The sequence below is a fragment of the Vitis vinifera genome, chromosome 1 (assembly GCF_030704535.1).
Source record: "Vitis vinifera cultivar Pinot Noir 40024 chromosome 1, ASM3070453v1".
NCBI lineage: Eukaryota > Viridiplantae > Streptophyta > Magnoliopsida > Vitales > Vitaceae > Vitis > Vitis vinifera.
This window is the reverse complement of record NC_081805.1, coordinates 13,243,528-13,265,084: the sequence shown is the minus strand read 5'-3', so window position 1 is coordinate 13,265,084 and position 21,557 is coordinate 13,243,528. Positions and strand designations below refer to the sequence as shown.

Sequence of the window (21,557 nt, the reverse complement as noted above, 5' to 3'; positions counted from 1 at the left end):
AAAAAAGCATCCTACAACGATGGACGATTTGTTCAGACGTGCTAACAAATATTCAATGCTCGAAGATGACGTGCGTGCAGCCACTCAGCAAGTTTTGGTTGCCGGACGGGCTTCTAGAGATAACGCGGACAGACATGCCAAACCTCCGGACCGTCCAAAACCAGTTGACCGGAGACAGGACGGGCCGAGTCGTCCGGATAGGCCGCCCGTCACACCCCTATCCGTATCATACGAAAAACTTCTCCCAATGATCCAAGGGTTGTCCGACTTCAGGTGGCCTAGACCCCTCGAAACGGACCCATCCATAAGAGACCGCAGCAAGAAATGCGCCTTCCACAAAGACCATGGTCATACAACAGAGACATGTCGATCCCTCCAGTATCTAGTTGAAAGGCTCATCAAAGCAGGACATTTAAAACAGTACCTCCGCTCAGATACTGGAGGAAGGGACGTATCTCAGCATCATAACTCTGAGGCCCCGAGGGCCCCAGTCGCCCCCAAGGCTGTCATAAACTATATCAATGGGGGCCCGTCTGACGAGGAATACGATTCCAGGCGTAAAAGGCAGAAATTGCTGCGGGCCGCGTCAATACGCGAGCGCATTAATTCCATCCGGCCGGGTCTTACTGGAGAGGGCCCTCGCCCCATAGATGGGACAATCATTTTCCCACCAGTAGATCCCACCCGGACGCTACAGCCACATCGCGACGCCCTCATCCTCTCTCTAGAAATAGGAGATTTTGATGTAAGACGTATCTTGGTTGATCCAGGCAGCCGATCTAGTACAAGCATCAGTCATTGGCCATATGGGACATAGCCTCGCGGGTCTCGAAAACCCCGGACGAATCTTATCCGGATTCAACGGGTCATCAACAACATCCTTAGGAGACATTATACTGCCGGTTCGAGCTGGCCCAGTCACTCTCAACGTACAATTCTCGGTGGTACAAGAGTTGTCACCCTTCAATGTCATCTTGGGACGCACATGGCTTCACTACATGAAAGCCATCCCTTCCACATATCATCAAATGGTGAGTTTCCTCACCAATGAAGGGCAAACTGACTTGTATGGCAGCCAGTTAGCCGCTCGCCAGTGCTACCAAATAGCACGTGAAGCAGTCGCTAACCAGAAGGATGCATCTTCCCCTGAACCTAGCATTGCGCGCGACCAATAGCAATTATTGGGTCCGGTGGACAAGGATCCCCCGGTAGCAGATCCCTTACAAACAATCCAAATCTCAGAAGAGAATGATCACCTCACAAACATCAGTTCCCTCATGACACAAGAAGAAACCCAGAGCATACAAAATATCCTTCGAAGCAACCATGACATCTTCGCATGGACACATTCGGATATGAAGGGAATTCATCCCTCTATCGCCTCTCACAAGCTTAACGTCTTTCCAGCAGTCAGACCCATTCGACAGAAGATTAGACGCTTTCACCCGGATAGACAAAGAGTTATCCAAGATGAAATTAACAAATTGTTGGAAGCCGGATTCATCAGAGAGGTATCTTATCCGGATTGGTTGGCAAATGTAGTAGTGGTACCAAAGAAAGAGGGCAAATGGCGAGTCTGTGTTGATTACACCAATCTCAATAATGCATGTCCAAAAGACAGTTTTCCCTTACCACGGATAGATCAAATTGTGGATTCCACTTCCGGGCAAGGGATGCTCTCTTTCTTGGATGCCTTCTCCGGATATCACCAAATTCCCATGTCTCCGGGTGACGAAGAAAAAACAGCATTCATAACGCCACACGGCCTCTATTGCTACAAAGTCATGCCATTCGGACTCAAAAACGCTGGCGCCACGTATCAAAGGTTGATGACTAAAATCTTCAAACCTCTGATAGGCCGCTCGGTCGAGGTATACATTGACGATATCGTGGTTAAAAGCAAAACTCGAGAGCAGCATATCCTCCATTTACAAGAAGTATTTTACCTCTTGCGAAAGTATGACATGAAGCTAAATCCTTCCAAATGTGCCTTTGGCGTGAGTGCTGGCAAGTTTCTGGGATTTATGGTCAGCCAAAGAGGCATAGAAGTCAGCCCGGATCAAGTCAAAGCAGTCATGGAGACACCTCCTCCCAGGAACAAAAAGGAGTTACAACGCCTCACAGGCAAGCTCGTTGCGTTAGGACGTTTTATAGCCCGCTTCACTGATGAGTTGCGACCCTTCTTCTTAGCGATACGAAAAGCTGGAACGCAGGGATGGACGGACAATTGCCAAAACGCGTTAGAAAGAATTAAACATTATCTTATGCATCCACCCATCTTGTGCAGCCCCATCCCAAAAGAGAAGCTATACATGTATCTGGCTGTCTCAGAATGGGCAATCAGCGCCGTTCTATTCCGCTGCCCTTCGCCAAAGGAGCAGAAACCTGTCTACTATGTCAGCAGAGCTTTGGCAGATGTAGAAACCAGGTATTCAAAAATGGAGCTAACAGCCTTGGCTCTTCGAAGTGCTGCTCAAAAGCTCCGCCCCTATTTTCAAGCCCACCCAGTGATTGTACTGACCGACCAGCCCCTTCGTAGCATTCTGCACAAACCAGATTTAACTGGGCGAATGCTACAATGGGCCATCGAATTGAGCGAATTTGGAATCGAATTCCAACCCAGATTATCCAAAAAAGGCCAAGTAATGGCCGACTTCGTGCTCGAATATTCACGAAGACCCGACCAGCGCCACGAATCAGGTGAATAGGAGTGGTGGACTCTACGAGTTGACGGAGCCTCACGCTCACCAGGCTCTGGAGTTGGGCTCTTATTGCAGTCCCCAACTGGGGAACATCTGGAGCAGGCCATCCGGCTGGGATTCTCCGCGTCTAACAATGAAGCAGAATACGAGGCCATCCTGTCCGGATTGGACCTCGCTCTTGCGCTATCCGTCTCCAAACTCCGAATCTACAGCGACTCCCAACTAGTGGTAAGGCATGTCCAGAAAGAATATGAGGCTAAGGACTCACGCATGGCGCGATACTTGGCCAAAGTAAGAAGCACCTTACAGCAATTCACCGAGTGGACAATTGAAAAAATTAAGCGAGCTGACAACGGGCGCGCTGACGCCTTGGCTGGTATAGCTGCTTCCCTCCCCATCAGAGAAGCCATTCTATTGCCTATCCATGTACAAGCCAGTCCCTCTGTCGCAGAAAATTCCACTTGCAACACCATTGAGGCAGACCAAGCGGATGATCAAGAATGGACGCATAATATTGCAGAATATCTCCGGACAGGAACTTTACCCGAAGATCCTAAACGAGCGCACAAAATCCGGGTGCAAGCTGCCCGTTTCACCCTGATTGGGGGGCACCTGTACAAGCGATCCTTCACAGGGCCTTATCTTCGCTGTCTTGGGCATTCAGAGGCCCTGTATGTGCTAGCTGAGTTACATGAAGGAATATGCGGAAATCATACGGGAGGACGATCCCTAGCACATAGAGCTCATTCACAAGGATACTATTGGCCAACAATGAAGAAAGACGCGGCAGCATATGTCCAAAATTGTGATAAATGTCAAAGATACGCTCCCATTCCACATATGCCATCAGCCGCATTAAAATCGGTCTCAGGCCCATGGCCTTTCGCGCAATGGGGCATGGACATTGTGGGACCCCTCCCAGCAGCACCTGCCCAGAAGAAATTCCTCCTTGTCGCCACTGATTACTTCAGTAAATGGGTAGAAGCTGAAGCATATGCAAGCATCAAAGATAAAGATGTTACCAAGTTCGTATGGAAGAACATTGTTTGCCGCTTTGGGATTCCCCAAATCATCATAGCTAACAATGGTCCACAATTTGATAGCATTGCATTCAGGAATTTCTGTTCGGAATTGAATATCCGGAATTCATACTCCACGCCACGTTATCCTCAAAGCAATGGCCAGGCGGAAGCCACAAACAAAACTCTAGTCAATGCCTTAAAGAAAAGGCTGGAGCAAGCCAAAGGGAAGTGGGTGGAGGAACTACCCGGCGTCCTGTGGGCCTATCGAACCACACCCGGACGACCAACAGGAAATACTCCTTTTGCCCTCACATATGGAATGGATGCAGTCATTCCCACCGAAATAGGTCTTCCTACTATCCGGACTGATGCAGCAAAGCAAAAAGACGCCAACACGGAACTAGGAAGAAATTTGGACTGGGCAGATGAAGTCAGAGAAAGCTCGTCCATCCGGATGGCAGATTATCAACAAAGGGCATCAGCGCATTACAATCGAAAAGTCAGGCCCAGAAACTTCAAAAATGGTACGCTAGTACTTAGAAAAGTTTTTGAAAATACTGCTGAAGTAGGCACGGGAAAGTTCCAAGCCAATTGGGAAGGACCTTACATAGTGTCTAAGGCAAACGAAAATGGATCCTATCATTTACAAAAGCTAGATGGCACTCCGTTACTCAGACCATGGAATGTGTCCAATTTAAAGCAGTACTATCAGTAAAAAGTATACACAAGTGCAAATGAGAAAGAAGTATGTTTTATTGATATGAATAAATGTAATTACAAAGAGATCTCCGGACCACAAAAAAATACAGAAGGAAAAATTACAGCAGAAAAGTTGCAAAAAGGGATAAACTATCAGGGAGCGGGCTTCTCATGGAGCTTCTTTTCTTCACCCGGAGGAATTGAAGGGGTATCTCGCTTAATGCCGTTCTTCTTCATGCAGCAGCGATACCCAAAGATAAACGTATCATCCACTTGTTGCTGGTAATCCGCTGCAAGTTCCTCTCTTTCCACAGCAAACTCCCGTTCAAGTTCCTCTTTTTGCACTTCCAGACGCAGCTGCAAGTCTTCCTTCTGTTTCTTTTCATTCGAAACCTCGGTCCGGAGTTGACTCACTTCATCCCTCAGCCGGGCTGGCTCACCCTCCGCCTCATGTAGGCGACCCGCAGTCGATTCTTCGCGATTCTTCGCCTCAGCCAGCTCCGCTCGGAGGGCTTCATTTTCCTCTCGCATGGTGGATAAATTGGCCTCAGCCTCCTCCATTCTCAGACGCAGCTGATTTTCAATCTCTTGGCGCCGAGAGGAGAAGGTCCTCATATAGTCTGCAGTCTGCAGCAGCTGAGTAAAAAGATCGTGTTGTTGAGACATGCTGCGGAGGCCCCTCACCAACTGACACACAAACAAGAAAAGCAAAAACATAAATCATACTACAACAAACACATCAATGCAACAAAAAGTCAAAAAACAAAAACACAAGACAACGGTGTACCGTTTCTATCATATCAAACATCTTAGCAGAGGGCTTGATGGCTTTCCAGTCAGGAGTAATCTGCTTTAACTTAACTTCCAACTCCGCGTAGCTGAAAGGGCTAGCGGGAGCGGCATCGTCAGCAGATTCCTCCTCGGATGAGGAAGGAGAGGGTAGCTCGTGTCCCGGAATCGGAGCCCCCATATTTTCGTCCGGGCACATAGGTCCGGATGCATCCTCAGCCGGAATTATTGCCGGAGCGGCTGAGGTCTCAGTAGCCATCTCCACCTCGCCTCCATCCGGATGAGCGTCATGGGCAGAAGCGCAGCTAATTTCAATCTCTTGCTGCCGCTCTTGAAGCCGCTTAAAGAGTCCGGACTGTAGATCGCGCGTCAAACGCGGCTTCTTGAGGGGAGGCCCTTTCACCAGGACTATGGCCAAGCGATCCGGGTCGTCGGAAGGCTGACTTTGGCTTTCTGCCCCCGCTTCCTCCAATGGGGCCGTTTCAGCTGCATCATCATCCGGATTAAGGTTGCCCGGACGGTTGATGGATGCAGCTTCCTCAGCCACGTTGGCCAGACGCGCAGCCGCGACTAAGGAGGGACCTGAGTGATTCAACCCCGACATGCGTCCGGGGCCACTTGAGATAGAGTGCGGAGCAGCATTTACTGGCTCCTCTATCATTACTTCCCCCTCATAGGTAGTTTGTGGAGGAGGAAACTCCTTGGGAGGAGTGGGTTCCTTCGCATCCTTCCCATGCTTCTTCACCAGCTTCCCCCTTTTTCCTGAAGTTTTCTTCGGAGGAGAGTCCGGACCCCGCTTCTGTCCGGGAGCCTTCCGGATAGTGCCTTTAGTCTTTTTCTGATCTCTATCCTCCAGGAGCTTTCGCCGCCTTTCAGCGTCAGCCTCTTTAGCTTCCTGATAGAGGGGGAGCTCCTTCACAGTATAATGCTCCCCAGGCACTATCTCATCTTTTGCCAGTTTCCTAGGAAGAATATTGATAACATATTCCTGGGGCTCCCGGACGACCTCTGTCAAGTTCCGCGCGGAAAGCAATGTTTTGTAGGCCCTCTCCTTGGGATCTATTTCAAATAATTTGCAGACACAGACAAAGGACGCCTTTTCCACCCAATCCACAAGGTGGCCCCTCAATTCCAAACCTGCATTGTCAGCAACAAAAGGTGAGAATTCCGTCCGAAAAAATTAGAAAAAATCAGCAAAGCAAAATCCGGATAAAAAAAATCGCAAAACAAGATTACCCGGAATTTTTAAGGTATAATTCGGAGAAAAAGGCCTCGACGGATGTTGCGATAGCCCCGCCCATCCACCCCAGACTGCCACCAGCCCCTTCGCCCCTCCCTTTGTCGAATCTGGCAGTTCTGTCACCATTTGAAGGGAGGGCAGGTGAGCGGACACACTGAAGATATCATTCTTTGCTTTCTTCAGGGAATAGACAAAGAACAATTCCAGTAGCGTAAGGTCGAGGCTGTACAGCATGTTGATAATGCTGCATCCCATCAGCACCCGGACAAGGTTGGGATGAATGAAGATGGGTGGAATCTGAGAGAAGTGGAGGAATTCCTTGAATAAGGCTGGCAGAGGGAACCGGAGCCCCGCGTTGAATTGTTCCTTTGTGAAGAGGATAGCGTTTTTTCCACCTTTCTCAGTAGGCATAGCCGCCTCCTCGTTCACCAGGTCTATCAATACGTCATGGGGGATCAGGAATCGCTCCCGGAACTCCTTCGCATTTAATTTGTCTATCGCCTTTTCGCTAGCTTCGCTAACCCGGACAGATGAAACAGCCTTTTTTGGAGTCATTTTTCACCACAAAGCTAGATCAAAATCTACATACAAAAGCAATACAACGAATCAAACCAAGCAGTCAGAAAATACGCAAACCCTAACCCAAAACAGTCAGAAAAAACCCCCTCAAAAACCCCTCCAAACAACAACAAAATACCAACATTCAACAACAATTGGAAACGACTCGTCAAAAACAACGCCCAAGCAAGCCTGAAAACAAATTTAAAGACCAGCAAATGCAACCAAAGGAATGTCAGTAGCAAAGAGGTACGTACCAAATAGAGCTCTGAAGAAGAAGAACGGTTACTCTCTCGGTATAAAATCACCGGCAACAAACAAGCGAGGTCGTTCGAAGTTTTTTCTCAGAAAAGCAAAGGACGCAGGAAAAAGTAAGAAGAAGGAAGGCTCTCAAGAGAATGCAGTAGAAAAAATACAAAAAGAGGTACAGTGCCCTATTTATAGCAGGACAGCCCCTCGGAAAGCCAAACAACAGCCATGTTATCATTGAAACGACATATTGTCTGGGGATACGCAAGGTCGGCGGCTCGTCATAAATGCCTTTTTGGCTTCCGCACCCCCACTCGCCACGTGGCCCAGTCAGACGAAGGGACTTCTTCAGTTTTCAAAAGCCAGTTATTTTTAACCCGCCCATTTTTTGGGCAAAATAGGCAAGTTAAAAAGGGGGGCAATGTAGGGACCCCTCCCCTTGGGAAACACGTGGCACGCAGCTCATAGTGACGCGTGGCACGTGTTATCAGCTGGACCATCATCATCCGGATTCCCCTAAGGATACGCATGGTGCAAGTATCCTATCCGGACCGCCTCAAGGAAAGGCAAACGACGTTTCGTCTTCTCCTATCCAAGGAAGAGCAAACGACGCTGGCAGAGCGTACACATCCGGATAGTCTCCACAACACATCCGGATAATCAGCATGAGCCATCCGGATATAAATCTTCTGGATGGTCAATTAAAGTAAAGCGAGTCTTACACGCAATCACAACAAGCAGCCATGACCCACATCCCATCACTTGCAGAATGAGAAGACAAGAGGAAGTGACAGCAAGTCACTTCCCACGATCATTCTGTATAATCGCTTCCCACGATCTCTGATAGCCGCATCACCTACCATGGTCTCTGACAGCCATTCGTAGGATGATAGTGCTCCTACTAACACCTATTGTCATCATCACAACAGAAAAGATCTCCTCACCATTAATGAGAGGAACAGTACCCCTGAAGCTGGATATATATACCTTCGCACGAAGAAGAAAGGGGATCCCCTGGTAACCTCTTGATACCTAATAAAAGGCCAACTGATTTATATATCTCTCTTTCACCATGGCTAACAAAACCATCGGAGGGTGCGTCCGGACACCCTGTCCGGATGCCTTTTGCAGGTGTAATCACTAAATCAAGAACCCCTTGTGTGTTGAGAATCACGTGTCCATCCCTCTAACAGCAACGTGGATCACCGGATACGCGAGGCGACAACAGAAGTACACATGCCTTTATAGTCCAATCCCTTTTGAAAGGTTCAAGTGTGCTTATAGGTATAAAACCTCTATTATCTGGTTCATCAATGAAAAACATTAAAAAAAGGAAAAAATAATCAAAATTGGAAAGTTAGTAAAATAAGAATAGAATAATATGATAAATATATTAGAAATGTCATTGTAAAAAATTGTAAAGTGCAAAGTTAACAGATTCATAGTTTCAATATCCATAGGGAGCTCAAACTTCTTTATAGACCTTTTTTTTTTTTGGTGTAAATCCTTTGCATTGTTGTACTTTTGTAGTTAGTTTCTTTGATAAGCACTTTTGTTGTTGAGAAAGAATCCGTAGCCATTACCTTGAATCTTCATATATGATGCTCCAATAAAGATCCAATCTTTATTGACACCTTTGAGGAATTTTTCTCTTGTAGTCCTCCATAGATGATAAAAAAACAAAACTTTAAATCATAAAAGAAATCTTATGTTCCTATAATGGACTTTATAACCAGTCTATGAAGAAACAAAGGAAAAAAAAATATCCCATGCAATCATCACAAACAATAATAAAAAAAAGAACATTCATGCATCCCTTAGCCATGGGATAATATCAAAGCTGGAAAAAAAATGTTAACACACCTTAAATAAATATCTAAGCATGCTTATAACATTATGCTCTAATATCAGTTGTTGGCATCTTAGACCTAAGCAACAAAAGTAATACCAATTTTTAAAAAATTGATATTTAGGGTTAAAGTACTAACCTTTTGGTTTGGATGTTCCCAAACCTTAAATTCCAATTATCGAAGACAACCCTAAAGTTGTTGGAAATCTCATAAACCCATGATCTTTCGCCCGATGACTCAATTTTGTTCTTGACACACTTTCGGTGTGGAAGGAATAAGGGTGGAGGCTATGACTCCCCTTTTCTCTGAATGGTGGAAAACAAAAAGTTATAGAAACCCTAACCCCTATGGGGTATTTATAGGGTTTCTAACTAGGCTTGAGTGACTTGAGCCTACATGGGCTTAGGTCACTTAATCTAGCCCAAAATGGGTCCTAATTGATTAATTAATACAATAGGACATACTCATTAATCAATTAGCCTAATATAAAGACCTTTCACTTACCCATGTGTAACCATACGTAATTACCAAAACGTCCTTATGCACAAAAGTGAACCTAGAGCCAATCCATCTCTCATAATTCATGCCAACAAGGTATATGAGCTCAAAGTGGGGACCACTAGGACCCATAGGAGTACTAGTTCCCTCAAAATCCAATTTTGAAGTTGATTCAATATTCAACTATAGAGAATCAATTAAACTCCAGTATCCTATATAAATAACAACAAGACATTACGTGTTTGGGTTCGTGACTTACTATCCACTACATGCAGACTCCCTATGAACTAGTGTTCGTAATTTAACAAAGTAGTGTTATCAACTATCAAAATTACCTCCCAAATCCTTGAGTTATAAATTTCACTTATTATGTGATCAAATGATATACTCTAACTTTAAGAAGTATATATTAAAATCCACTAAAAGAATTACTGTGGTCGCAAATTTCATGATCACATATCCTTTAGATTACCCAACGAGACACACTATCTCAACTTCCATGAGATATCAAAACCCCAAGTATAATTTCCAACATACCCTAGGCCATTATTTGGGTTTGGGAACAATCAAAACCCCCTCTTCTATGAAATGATTTGGGTTTGGGAACAATCAAAACCCCAAGTATAATTTCCAACATACCCTAGGCTACTACTACTACTACTACTACTACTACTACTACTACTATTATCATTGTATATTGAATTTTGATGATAACAAAATAGAATATTGGAATTTGATGGTTTTTACTAAGCAAATGTAGGGAATATGGAGCATAATGAACAACTAATAACTATCAAAGATAAAGGAAGAATTTTAATAAGGAAAGTAGAAATGAATGATTAAATGAGAGTATATCATTTGATTGCAAGCTAGATTTACTAGTAATCAAAGTAGTTTCATGTATGTTATTTCCAAAAATTGTACCCTCAACAAAATTTCTTCTCAAAGAAAGGCGCCTTAATTTAAATCATGAAAACGTACATTTTCTAAGCCTAATCATTATTTTTTGCCAAGCCTTGCTTAAAGAACTTTTAAACTTAAAAGGACTTTAAAAACCTCAAGGAATTTGAACCTATCAAAGATAAAGGAAGAGCTTTAATAATGTAAGTGCAAATTAAGAAGTATTTGGGTTCTTAATTAAGAAAGATAAAATAATCACACATGGTATATCAGATTTTAAGGTGGTTCAACCAACCATGCTCATATCTATGATAAGAGAAAATCATTCCACTATTTGGGTTCTTGAAACATCTTATATTTATCTGTTCCTTGTATCCAAATCTTAAACCACGAGCTATCTCTCTTAATTTATTGGGAATCTTCTGTTTTTTCTCACATCTGTATTTACCTCATAGTTTCTATAATCTCTATAGTCTATCTCCATTTTATAACTTTTTCCTCTCAACCTATAATATTTATACAAATATTTCAATAATTTTTCTTATTCTACGAGAAAATATAATATTATAATAATATATCAACTTAAAAAAAATTATATAATATTTTTTACAAAAAGAAATATTTACTAATTTGAAATTTGAGACACTTTTCAACGTTTCTGATATAAAAAAAAATCCCGTAAATTTATCAATATTTTTGGCAAAACCATTTTCTAAAAAAGCAAATTTCAAGTTGCTGTAGAAGTTAAAAAAAAAACCATGTATATATGCTAGATAATCACCAGTGCTAAGTCGGAGAAATCATGATAAAGCAATTCATATCCCCCATCCTATTCATGGGTGTGGAGGTTAAAAGAGTCTTTTCCCTTCCCTTCTGTTGAAACAAGCTTTCCATCAACGGTCCTTGTCAACCAAGTCCACCTCAGTGGTAATGTCAGGTTTTGTAAACGGAGGAGATTCAACCATCCATATTCAACATCAACATTGAGCTGTCAATTGCACCCTATCAATTCCTCTACTCGCTTTCATGCCATTCTTGCTCTATCTCTTCCTCTCTTTGCGAGACTGGACAATTTGTAATAAGAAAACCCTTATTTTCTTAATTACTCACACCCTAACCCTCAAACAAACACCCGTTTGATAATGTTTTCCAAAACAATTATTTCTTTCCACGTACCCTTCACAACTCTTTTTTTTTTTTTTTTTTTATAATCATGAAGATTAAACATGTCATTTGAACTTTATGGCGTGTATAAAATTATAAATAAACAATGGATTGAGCTTCAAGCCATGAGGTTCAATAAATTTGAATCGCCCAAAAACTCCTCGAAACCAGAAAAGGCACGAAGAAAGGAGTATATATTATAATAATCATTGTGGGTGGTCACAAAATTTTTTATTATAGTGAATATTATTGTAGCTTTTTGTCTCGGCTCACGATAAATACGGAGCCTATCACGTGTAATAATTCAACCACTAAACAAATTAAATAATGATATAAAGGCGTCAACCACTGTGGCAGAGGAAAAGAATGTTAGCCATAACAATGAGAAGAAAGAGGTTGGAAGCTAAGCTTGTAGCTGGTAGTAATAGAGGAGAAGCTAACAAACAAATAAATCCACGAGGAGACATCAGTTCACGCACTAGAATTCAAAGGATCTGAAAAAGCAAAAGGCGTGTGGTTGAGTCCCCGAGGGTGTTGAGCTTGTCAACTGTGACTGCTTTCCTTTTTTTGGGTCAAAATAATGTTTTTTCAATTACCATGCACATTCAACGACAACCTCCCGCCTGCCATTCCCAATCCGCCTTCCCTCTCACTGTCTCATTAACTTTTCAGAGAAAACCACTCTGCATTATATAATGGGCTGCTTGACATTGATGCGCTAGCATTTCATACTGTGCTTTTATTCGGGCAGCAAGAAGATGAAGTTCGGGAAGGAGTTCACGGCACAGATGGTGCCGGAATGGCAGGCAGCATATATGGATTACAATTATCTCAAGACACAGCTGAAAGAAATCCAGCGTTTTCATGCAAGGGATAGGGCACCGGCTCGGTTGGTGAAGCGAACGTCATCGCTTTACAGAGCTTTCAGTGGTCTAATACAGAGACAGAAGTCACAAAACCAACCCACAAACTTAACCTCGCCAGACGCGGAGAGCCAAGTCATTGTGGTGAATTCTGTGGCCCAAGATGGCTCACAGGGCTACGAGACTAGGTTTTTTATGTCGGGAGAAGAAGGAGGAGAATACGAGCTGGTGTTTTTCAGAAGGCTAGATGATGAGTTCAATAAAGTTAATAAGTTTTACAGGTCTAAGGTGGAGGAGGTCTTGAAGGAGGCTGACGTGCTGACCAAGCAAATGAATGCCTTGATTGCTTTTCGGATAAAAGTGGAGAATCCAAATGGTTGGGCTGATAGGTCAAATGAGATTACTCGCCTTTCTTCTGATGTTGCAGCTTCATCGGCTGCATTGTCAGCCTCCGCTCCATCTGGGGCCAGAGCAGCAAGCAGTAAGCATTTCTAACGAAGCTAATAACAATGTGAAATCCCCACAAGTGTTGTGTGTGTAGTGCTCTTTGGCTAATTGATATATGGCCGACAAACAACTTCGTTGGCCATGCAAATGAGATGTTGGGATGGATGCCTTATATATATGCTTAATGTGCAGGAAGAGTTTTCAAGGACTTTCTACTAGATGTCGAACCCACCAGCAGGAGGAGGCAACCAGATGAATCGAGCGATGGAAAGGATGAAACCAAGGAGGACAATGCTATCCACCAAAACATTGAGAAACAGAAGCCAAATAACTTCAGGGCAGCTAGACCTGCTCCGTTACAAATACTCGAACGTTTGAAAATCAACAACACTCTTGAGACTCCTCGATCAACCATTAAAGGCCTCCTCAATATTCCCAAGTGGACAGAGCCAAACTTCAATACAGAGTGTCTGAAGAAAGTTGAACAACGGCTTAAGCAGGCTTTGGTTGTATTTTATAACAAGCTGCGGCTTCTAAAGAGCTACAGGTAATGAATGCTAACTGTGTTAATCACTAAATTTGGTAGGCCTCCCTTATTTCCATCAATTTCTGTCTAATATTTCTCTTTACCAATGAATAAATCAGCTTCTTGAATACCATGGCATTGTCCAAGATCATGAAGAAATACGACAAGGTATGTCTTCCCTCCTAATGGTTCAAATGTCAATAGAAGCATTTAAGTTTCTCTAGATCTTTGTATGTCATCCAATGGGCTGTGTGTAAGAAGTGCAAATCAATTTGAGAGCGGTTCCAATTCCTTTCGTTCTCTTGTTGCATAGGGTTGGCTATTAGACTTTTATATTAATTTCTTGCCTCATTGTTGCAGATCACGTCAAGAAATGCATCAAAAGCTTACTTGAAAATGGTGGATAGCTCCTACCTTGGTAGCTCTGATGAGGTGCAGATCATAAATATTAATAATTTACACTAGGAAGAATTTGCTTTACACTTCTCTTGAAAAAGTTGAGTTGCTTATGAACCGGAAATGTTTCCAGTGATGGTTAAGTTGATTAGGCGTGTGGTATTACAGGTAACCAAACTCATGGAAAGAGTGGAAGCCACATTCATCAAACATTTCTCAAATGCAAACCGCAGTAAAGGCATGAGCATATTGAGACCAAAAGCAAAGAGAGAAAGGCACAGAGTAACATTTTTCATGGGTAATTTTTACAACCTTCAACATGTTGTAAACGTCTTATGAAAGGATTACACCTACATAGCCCATCTTGAATTCGCTTTGTTCGTTGGAAAATTTTCAGGTTTCTTTTCTGGATGCACAGCAGCTCTGATAGTGGCTCTTGTTTTGATTGCACGGGCTCGCAACTTCATAGATCATCCAGGGGCAACCCAGTACATGGAAACCATGTTTCCCCTTTACAGGTACGGACGCTCACTCTTCAGCTTATTATATTGTATCGGCACCTCTGCACTCCGGTCATCTCAACCCAAAGAAAAATCTTATCCCTTTCAATTTGTTGGACGGTATGATTTATAGATATATATAAGGCTAGGTTGCTGTCAGCCTAGAGACCTAGTTAAACAAATCCGGCCCAATGCTTGCTGGATACCGAGTCACTTGGCCCAGTGCTTGTCCAGTAAAAACGAATCTTTAAATCTTAAGCCTCGTTTTTTAACCTCTCAAAGCCCAATAAAATCTGCAATTGATTGACAAGTCATTTTAAATTTTGTGCAGCCTGTTTGGATTTTTTGTCCTACACATGCTTGTGTATGCTGCTAATATTTACTTCTGGAGGCGGTACCGAGTCAATTATTCATTCATATTTGGTTTCAAGCAAGGAACAGAGATGGGCTACCGAGAAGTTCTCCTCCTCAGCTTTTGTCTGGCAACGCTAGCCCTGGCTAGTGTGGTCTCAAACCTCGACATGGAAATGGACCCCAAAACGAAGGACTATAAAGCAGTCACTGAACTTATCCCTCTGGTACTAGTTGTGGTAAGATATTAAATTGAACCCCCCAATTCCTTTAGCCCCCTTTGATTTCTGCAGATACACTCGTTAAACCGATTCCTTTCATTCTCTATGTAGCTTGTACTTATCATACTCCTCTGCCCATTCAACATCATCCTTCGCTCAAGTCGATTCTTCTTCCTCACATGCTTATTTCACTGTCTCTGTGCTCCTCTTTACAAGGTAAAATGAAAAATTATGATGTACTCATAAAAAGGTTGAAAAAAACTTGAAAGGACATGGGTTTGTTTACCTGTGATGTGTTTCTGCAGGTCACACTCCCAGATTTCTTCTTGGCAGATCAACTCACTAGCCAGGTACATACAATGCCTTGTGCCATAGGGTTGACCATACAACACCTTTTTCTGTTGCCTGAAATAATAAAAATAATAATAATAATGTCTGTGTTGCAGTTGCAAGCCTTTAGGAGCCTGGAGTTCTATGTTTGCTACTATGGTTGGGGAGACTACAAACTCAGACAGAACACTTGCAGCACAAATGATGTCTTCAAAGCCTTCTCTTTCATTGTAGTTGCAATTCCATACTGGTGTCGCCTCTTTCAGGTACGAGCTCTATCAAATGAATTAATTGTAAACTGAACTTGGTCGCATTCTTCAGATTGCCATTTCAATTGAAAATTGAACATGAAAAAACATTGATTTATATCAACCCTGCCATGTAGCTTACAAAAAGAAAAAGAAAATAAAAAAAGGTTCTCTGAAACCTTCATCAGTCCCTTCATATTAGCAATTGTTACTGAAAGAATGATACTTCAATTTTTCAGTGCCTGCGAAGGCTGTTTGAGGAGAAGGATCCGATGCAAGGATACAATGGGCTGAAATATTTCTCGACCCTGGTTGCCATTAGTGTGAGGACAGCTTACAGCCTTGACAGGGGGAAAATAAACTGGAACATTATGGCCTGGATTTTCTCGGTCATTGCAGCAATCTGTGGTACATACTGGGACCTGGTAGTTGACTGGGGGCTTCTGCAAAGGCAATCCAAGAACCGCTGGTTGAGAGACAAACTCCTCATCCCCTACAAAAGCGTATATTTTGGAGCTATGGTGAGCAAGTACTGGAAATTATGAAATTCTCAGCACTTAGAGAAAGTATTTCAGTTAAAATCCAACCCTGACAATCTTAGACAAATCTCATGAAATACGCAGGTGCTGAATGTTTTGTTGAGATTTGCCTGGTTACAGACAGTGTTGAATTTCCAGGTCTCTTTCCTACATAGGGAAGCCATGATTGCAATTTTTGCTAGCTTGGAGATCATCCGTCGTGGCATATGGAATTTCTTCAGGTACTTGTCAGGATATGAGAAAATTCATTTGTGATGCATACTGTGAGTGATATTTACCCTGCAAGATAGTCACCAATTTCTAATAATTATTCCTTCTGTTGAATGATCAGGTTGGAGAACGAACATTTGAACAATGTGGGTGCATACCGCGCATTCAAGTCAGTACCATTACCCTTCAACCATGATGAGGATGATGACAAAGATGATTAGGCTATAGAAATAGTTTCCAAAGAGCGTATAAAAAAATAGAAGAATGTTCAGCAAATGTCCAAGTGGGTAGAAGCAGCACAAAAATGTCAATTCCTTGTGAATGTAATTCTATTCAATTGACTCATAATCGCAGTTCTTTTGTCCTATGCCACCATCACCTTCTTAACTCTGGAATACAAAAAAGGAAATGGGAAGCAAAAAAGTTCCAACTTCTCTTCGAGAAACATATTTTTTATCAAACTGAAATGTTATTAATTTAAAGAATGATGCAGGTACAATTCCTATTATGTCCTCTATTCTTTCTTCGTTGAAAATCAAGAATTTCAAGAAGCTTAATCTTAAATGAACTATTGGGCTAAGTTTGCCTGGCCATGAGCCCATGTATTAGGCTATTTTATATTTGGGTATTTCCTAAGCCCAAATATAGATATATGAGTAGCATTAGGTCTTTAGTATTATGAGAGTAGGGGATTTGATTGAAAAAAGGAAAGAAAACCAGGGTTGTTTTTTTGGGCAGTATTATAGGGTTGAAGGGTAAAGTTACAAGTTTCTTGATCAACCTTTCTGGGGGATTTTTGTGGTATGTTTTCTCCTTGATTTCTTTCTATTCATTGTTATTTGGGGTGATGGATTCCCACCTCAAGCATTGAGAAATTTATAAAAGTTTTCAATGAACAAAGAGGCTCTAAAACCCTACAAAAATGAAATGGCAAGAACGAAAAACTCCTAAGGTGCCCTTAAAGTTACACTATGGATCCAAACTCCCTCATAAAAGTCTCCAAAAGTGACTCAAAAATCGATGTCGAAGTCGAGTAGCAGTTGAACCACCAAGGAGCATAGGAATGAGTACAAAGGGAAAAACCATATGAGGACACAATGCATATAGTATCCAACAATATAACTGAAACACGTGTTACGAGCTGAAAAGATTATGTCATGTGCCATGGAAGAGGGGAAACCCTATAATAGCATGATAAAGAAGCAATAAGCACAATGTAACAAAGTGAGGAAAAGAGCAACTAGCGCAAAGCTATGAGGACAAGGTGTGCATTGCTAATGAATATGAAATGAACAACATCGGGCTATGATGCAATGAACAACTCAGGGTTGTGGATGCAATGAACAACTCAAGAAGAAGGACATTGTACACCCAAAATGGGAGATTGCGGTCTACGACTCTAAGTCAAATCACTAAAGGATGACTAAGATGAGGGTGATCAACTCACTACAAGGGATGATCTAAATGCCTCAAGAGAGAGGGATGCCCCAAATGAAACTCAAAGGAAACGAGTAGTGATAATGAAACTAAAAAAAATATATGAAAAGATGCCACAACTGAAATTGAAAAGATAACAAACTTAGAACTAAATTTCAATTAATAGCTTTGGGCTGTGATGGAATGAACAGCACCGGGCTATAATGAAATGAACAACTCAGGGCTGTGGATGCAATGAACAACTCAGGGCTATGGATGTCATGAACAACTCAAGAAGAGGGGCACTGTATGCCTAAAAAATGGAGATCATGGTCTACGACTCTAAGTCAAATCACTAAAGGATGACCAAGATGAGGGTGATCAACTCACTAAAAAGGAGGATCTAAATGCCTCAAAGGAGGGGGATGCCCCAGATGAAACTCAAAGGAAACGAGTAGCGTTAATGAAACTAAAAAATTGAAAAGATGCCACAATTGAAATTGAAAAGATAACAAACTCAGAACTAAACTGAAATGAACAGCTCTGGGTTGTGGATGCAATGAATGGCACCGGGCTATAATGAAATGAACAACTCTAAGATGTGGGCACTATATGCCCTAAGGAGGGAGATCGTGGTCTATGGCTCCAAGTCAAATCACCAATGGGTGACCAAGATGAGGAAAATATCAACTCACTAACAAGAAGGATTGAAATGACTAAAGGATGGGGGTATGCCCCAAATGAAACTCAACGATAAAAGGATGACACAAATGAAACTAAAACAAGAAAATGCCCTAAATAAAACTGAAATGATAACAAACTCATAACTAATGTGCAATGAACAACTCTGGGCTATGGATGAAATGAACAACACTGGGATGAAATGAAATGAACAACACTGGGATGAAATGAAATGAACAACTCTAAGATGTGGGCATTGTACGCCTAAAGAAGGAGATCGCGGTCTACGACTCCAAGTCAAATCACCAATAGGTGACCAAGATGAGGAAAATATTAACTCACTAACAAGAATGATCGAAATGGCTAAAGGATGGGGGTATGCCCCAAATGAAACTCAATAATAAAAGGATGACACAAATGAAACTAAAACGAGAGGATGCCACAATTGAAACTGAAGCGATAACGAACTCAGAACTAAGATAAAATGAACAACTCTAGGCTGTGAATGCAATGAACAACTCAAGGTTGTGGATGTCATGAATGACTCAAGAAGAGGGGCACTGTATGCCCAAAAAAGGAGATCGCGGTCTGTGACTTCAAGTCAAACCACTAAAGGATGACCAAGATGAAGGAAATATCAACTCACTAACAAGAAAGATCGAAATGACTAAAGGATGAGGGTATGCCCCAAATGAAACTTAATAATAAAAAGATGACACAAATGAAACTAAAACGAGAGGATGCCATAAATGAAACTGAAGCGATAACAAACTCAAAACTAAGATAAAATGAACAACTCTGGGTTGTGGATGCAATGAACAACTCAGGGTTATGGATGTCATGAACGACTCAAGAAGAGGGACACTGTACACCCAAAAGGGGAGATCACAGTCTATGACTCCAAGTCAAACCACTAAAGGATGACCAAGATGAGGATGATCAACTCATTAAAAATGAGGATCTAAACTACTTAAGGATGGGGGTATGCCTTAGATGATGCTCATGGAGAGAGTGATAATCTAACAAACTAAATGAAGAAGAAACATGAGGTTTGCAACCAAGAACACTTGAAACAAAAATGAAAACAAATGAATATGATCTATAACCAAAACAACTAAAATGGAATTAGAAGGAAGGAATGACTAGGATAATGAACTCAATGAGAAATGGTACACACCCAAGATGATAACTCGTAAAGATTAGCAAATGGAATGAACGGACATGAAGTCAACAAATATCTAACAATCTCAATGAATGGGGTATGCCCTAGTGTGATGACTCATAAGGATCAATAGACAGATCGAGCATCCATGAAGTCAACAAAAGACCTGATAATCTCGATGAAGGGGGTATGCCCTAGTGTCATAAGGATCAATCGTGTCTTCGTGTTTGTCTGACACAAGACCATGATATAAGCCCATGTCTTGTGTGACATTCCATTAGCCTTACGCGCTTGCACATTTATATAATGGTATTTGTGGTATTTGTGAAAGATCTCTATATCACAAATACCCAACTGAACAATGGCTATAAGCCCATATCTGCTATCATCTGAAAAGATCAATCATCAATGAGTCTAAAGTCTGCATGTCTCAAAGATGTATCTGATAACAAATCCAAAATATGACCCAATACTAAAGAAAATCACTGTCACTCAGAACTTGGTCATAAAAGCATGAACTGTACCAAAACTCTATCCAATACTCAAACTGCAACTGCCAACATGACATATGAGATGACCAACTGAGAAAAATAGAATTCTAATCAAATACTCTGATAAAGATGACATCAAACTAAACACTTTGATGAAATATCGATATACTGTCCAAGAAGATCTACTGATAAGAAAAACTAAACTGATCCACTCTACTGAAAAACATAAACATCATCGCGCAACTAATTGGCTCAAAATACTCCTCGAGGAACTGTGGTAATTAGAGATGACTTCGACTCAACGATAATCCACTAAGAAATCAAAATGATAAATCTATCAATGTCCCAAGGAAAATACTCCAAATCGAATCTCAAAAGGACAACCAAAATTATAAGAGGCCTGATAATCTCAAGAATAGAAATATGTCTCTGATAGAGCCCAACTGAATCTAATGTGGATATGATAACCTCGAAGTGGGGGAAATATGCCCTAGTATACAGGATCTACCCATCACTCTAAGAACTATTCCAACTCAACAACAATCCAAATGGATGATCCATCTCAAAAGTGCTCTACATGAAGAACTCGGAATGATGAAAACTGTCAATAAACCCAACAATACTCCATTGAGGACTACTTCCATCTCATCAACACAACTCCATTAGGAATCATGGTGATATCAAGAAAGTATGGGCACGACTCACTAGCTCAAGAGAGGCTCTACTAGGGAATGAGGATAAAAACAGGTTGTCAAATCAATGAAAGATCGACTATCTCAACGAAGAGGAGGTATACACCAGTGTAACATTTAACGTGTGATAGATTAGAAAATTGGACAACCTCAAATCATCCATCATCAAATGCGTGATCCCAGTCATCCAAATCCACACATCAAAAGGCGTCTCTCAGAAGGAGAAGTATGAGGAAGTCTAAATATCAAAAGGTGTGGGCTTGATTGAATGGCCCAAGAAAGGCTTCACTAGGGGATCCTGATAAGATAACAAACAGGTCATCATCTTAGTGTGTATCTTGTAAGTGGAGATGATCATGCAACTCTATGAAGATCTATAAATCTCAATTGAAATGGAAATATGCCTCAGTATGGCATCAAATGTATGGTAGATCAGAAAATCGGATGACACCAAATCATTCATCACTAAGTGTGTAATCCTAGTCATCCATGTTTACAGTTGAATAAGATCTATAGATCAAATGAGCGTATCCCCGAAGAAGAAGCGTGATGACATTTAAATGCGAAAAAGTGTGAGCCTGACTGAATGGTCCAAGAGAGACTCCACTAGGGTATCATGATAAGATAACAATAGACTATCAACTCGACATGCATCTCGTGAGTGATGAGGATCATGTGACTCCATGAAGATCTATAAATCTCAACCGAAAAGGAAATATGCCCCAGTATAGCATCAAATGTATGGTAGATTGAAAAATCAGACAACATCGGATCATCTATCATTAAATGTGTAATTCCAGTCATCTATATCCA

General features: G+C 41.7%; 1 protein-coding gene across 1 annotated transcript; it reads left to right on the top strand.

Annotated features, from left to right (window-relative positions):
- Positions 1 to 12,374: 12,374 nt before the first annotated feature.
- On the top strand, positions 12,375 to 16,674 carry LOC100262561 (phosphate transporter PHO1 homolog 3). The gene is made up of 13 exons (XM_002264868.3): positions 12,375 to 13,015; positions 13,174 to 13,528; positions 13,627 to 13,675; positions 13,868 to 13,939; positions 14,072 to 14,201; positions 14,301 to 14,421; positions 14,735 to 14,993; positions 15,087 to 15,191; positions 15,281 to 15,325; positions 15,422 to 15,571; positions 15,793 to 16,074; positions 16,177 to 16,313; positions 16,424 to 16,674. Exons 1-13 carry the CDS (start codon positions 12,430 to 12,432, stop codon positions 16,521 to 16,523), a joined length of 2,391 nt encoding a protein of 796 aa, XP_002264904.1. The 5' UTR covers positions 12,375 to 12,429; the 3' UTR covers positions 16,524 to 16,674.
- The last annotated feature ends 4,883 nt before the right edge of the window (positions 16,675 to 21,557 follow it).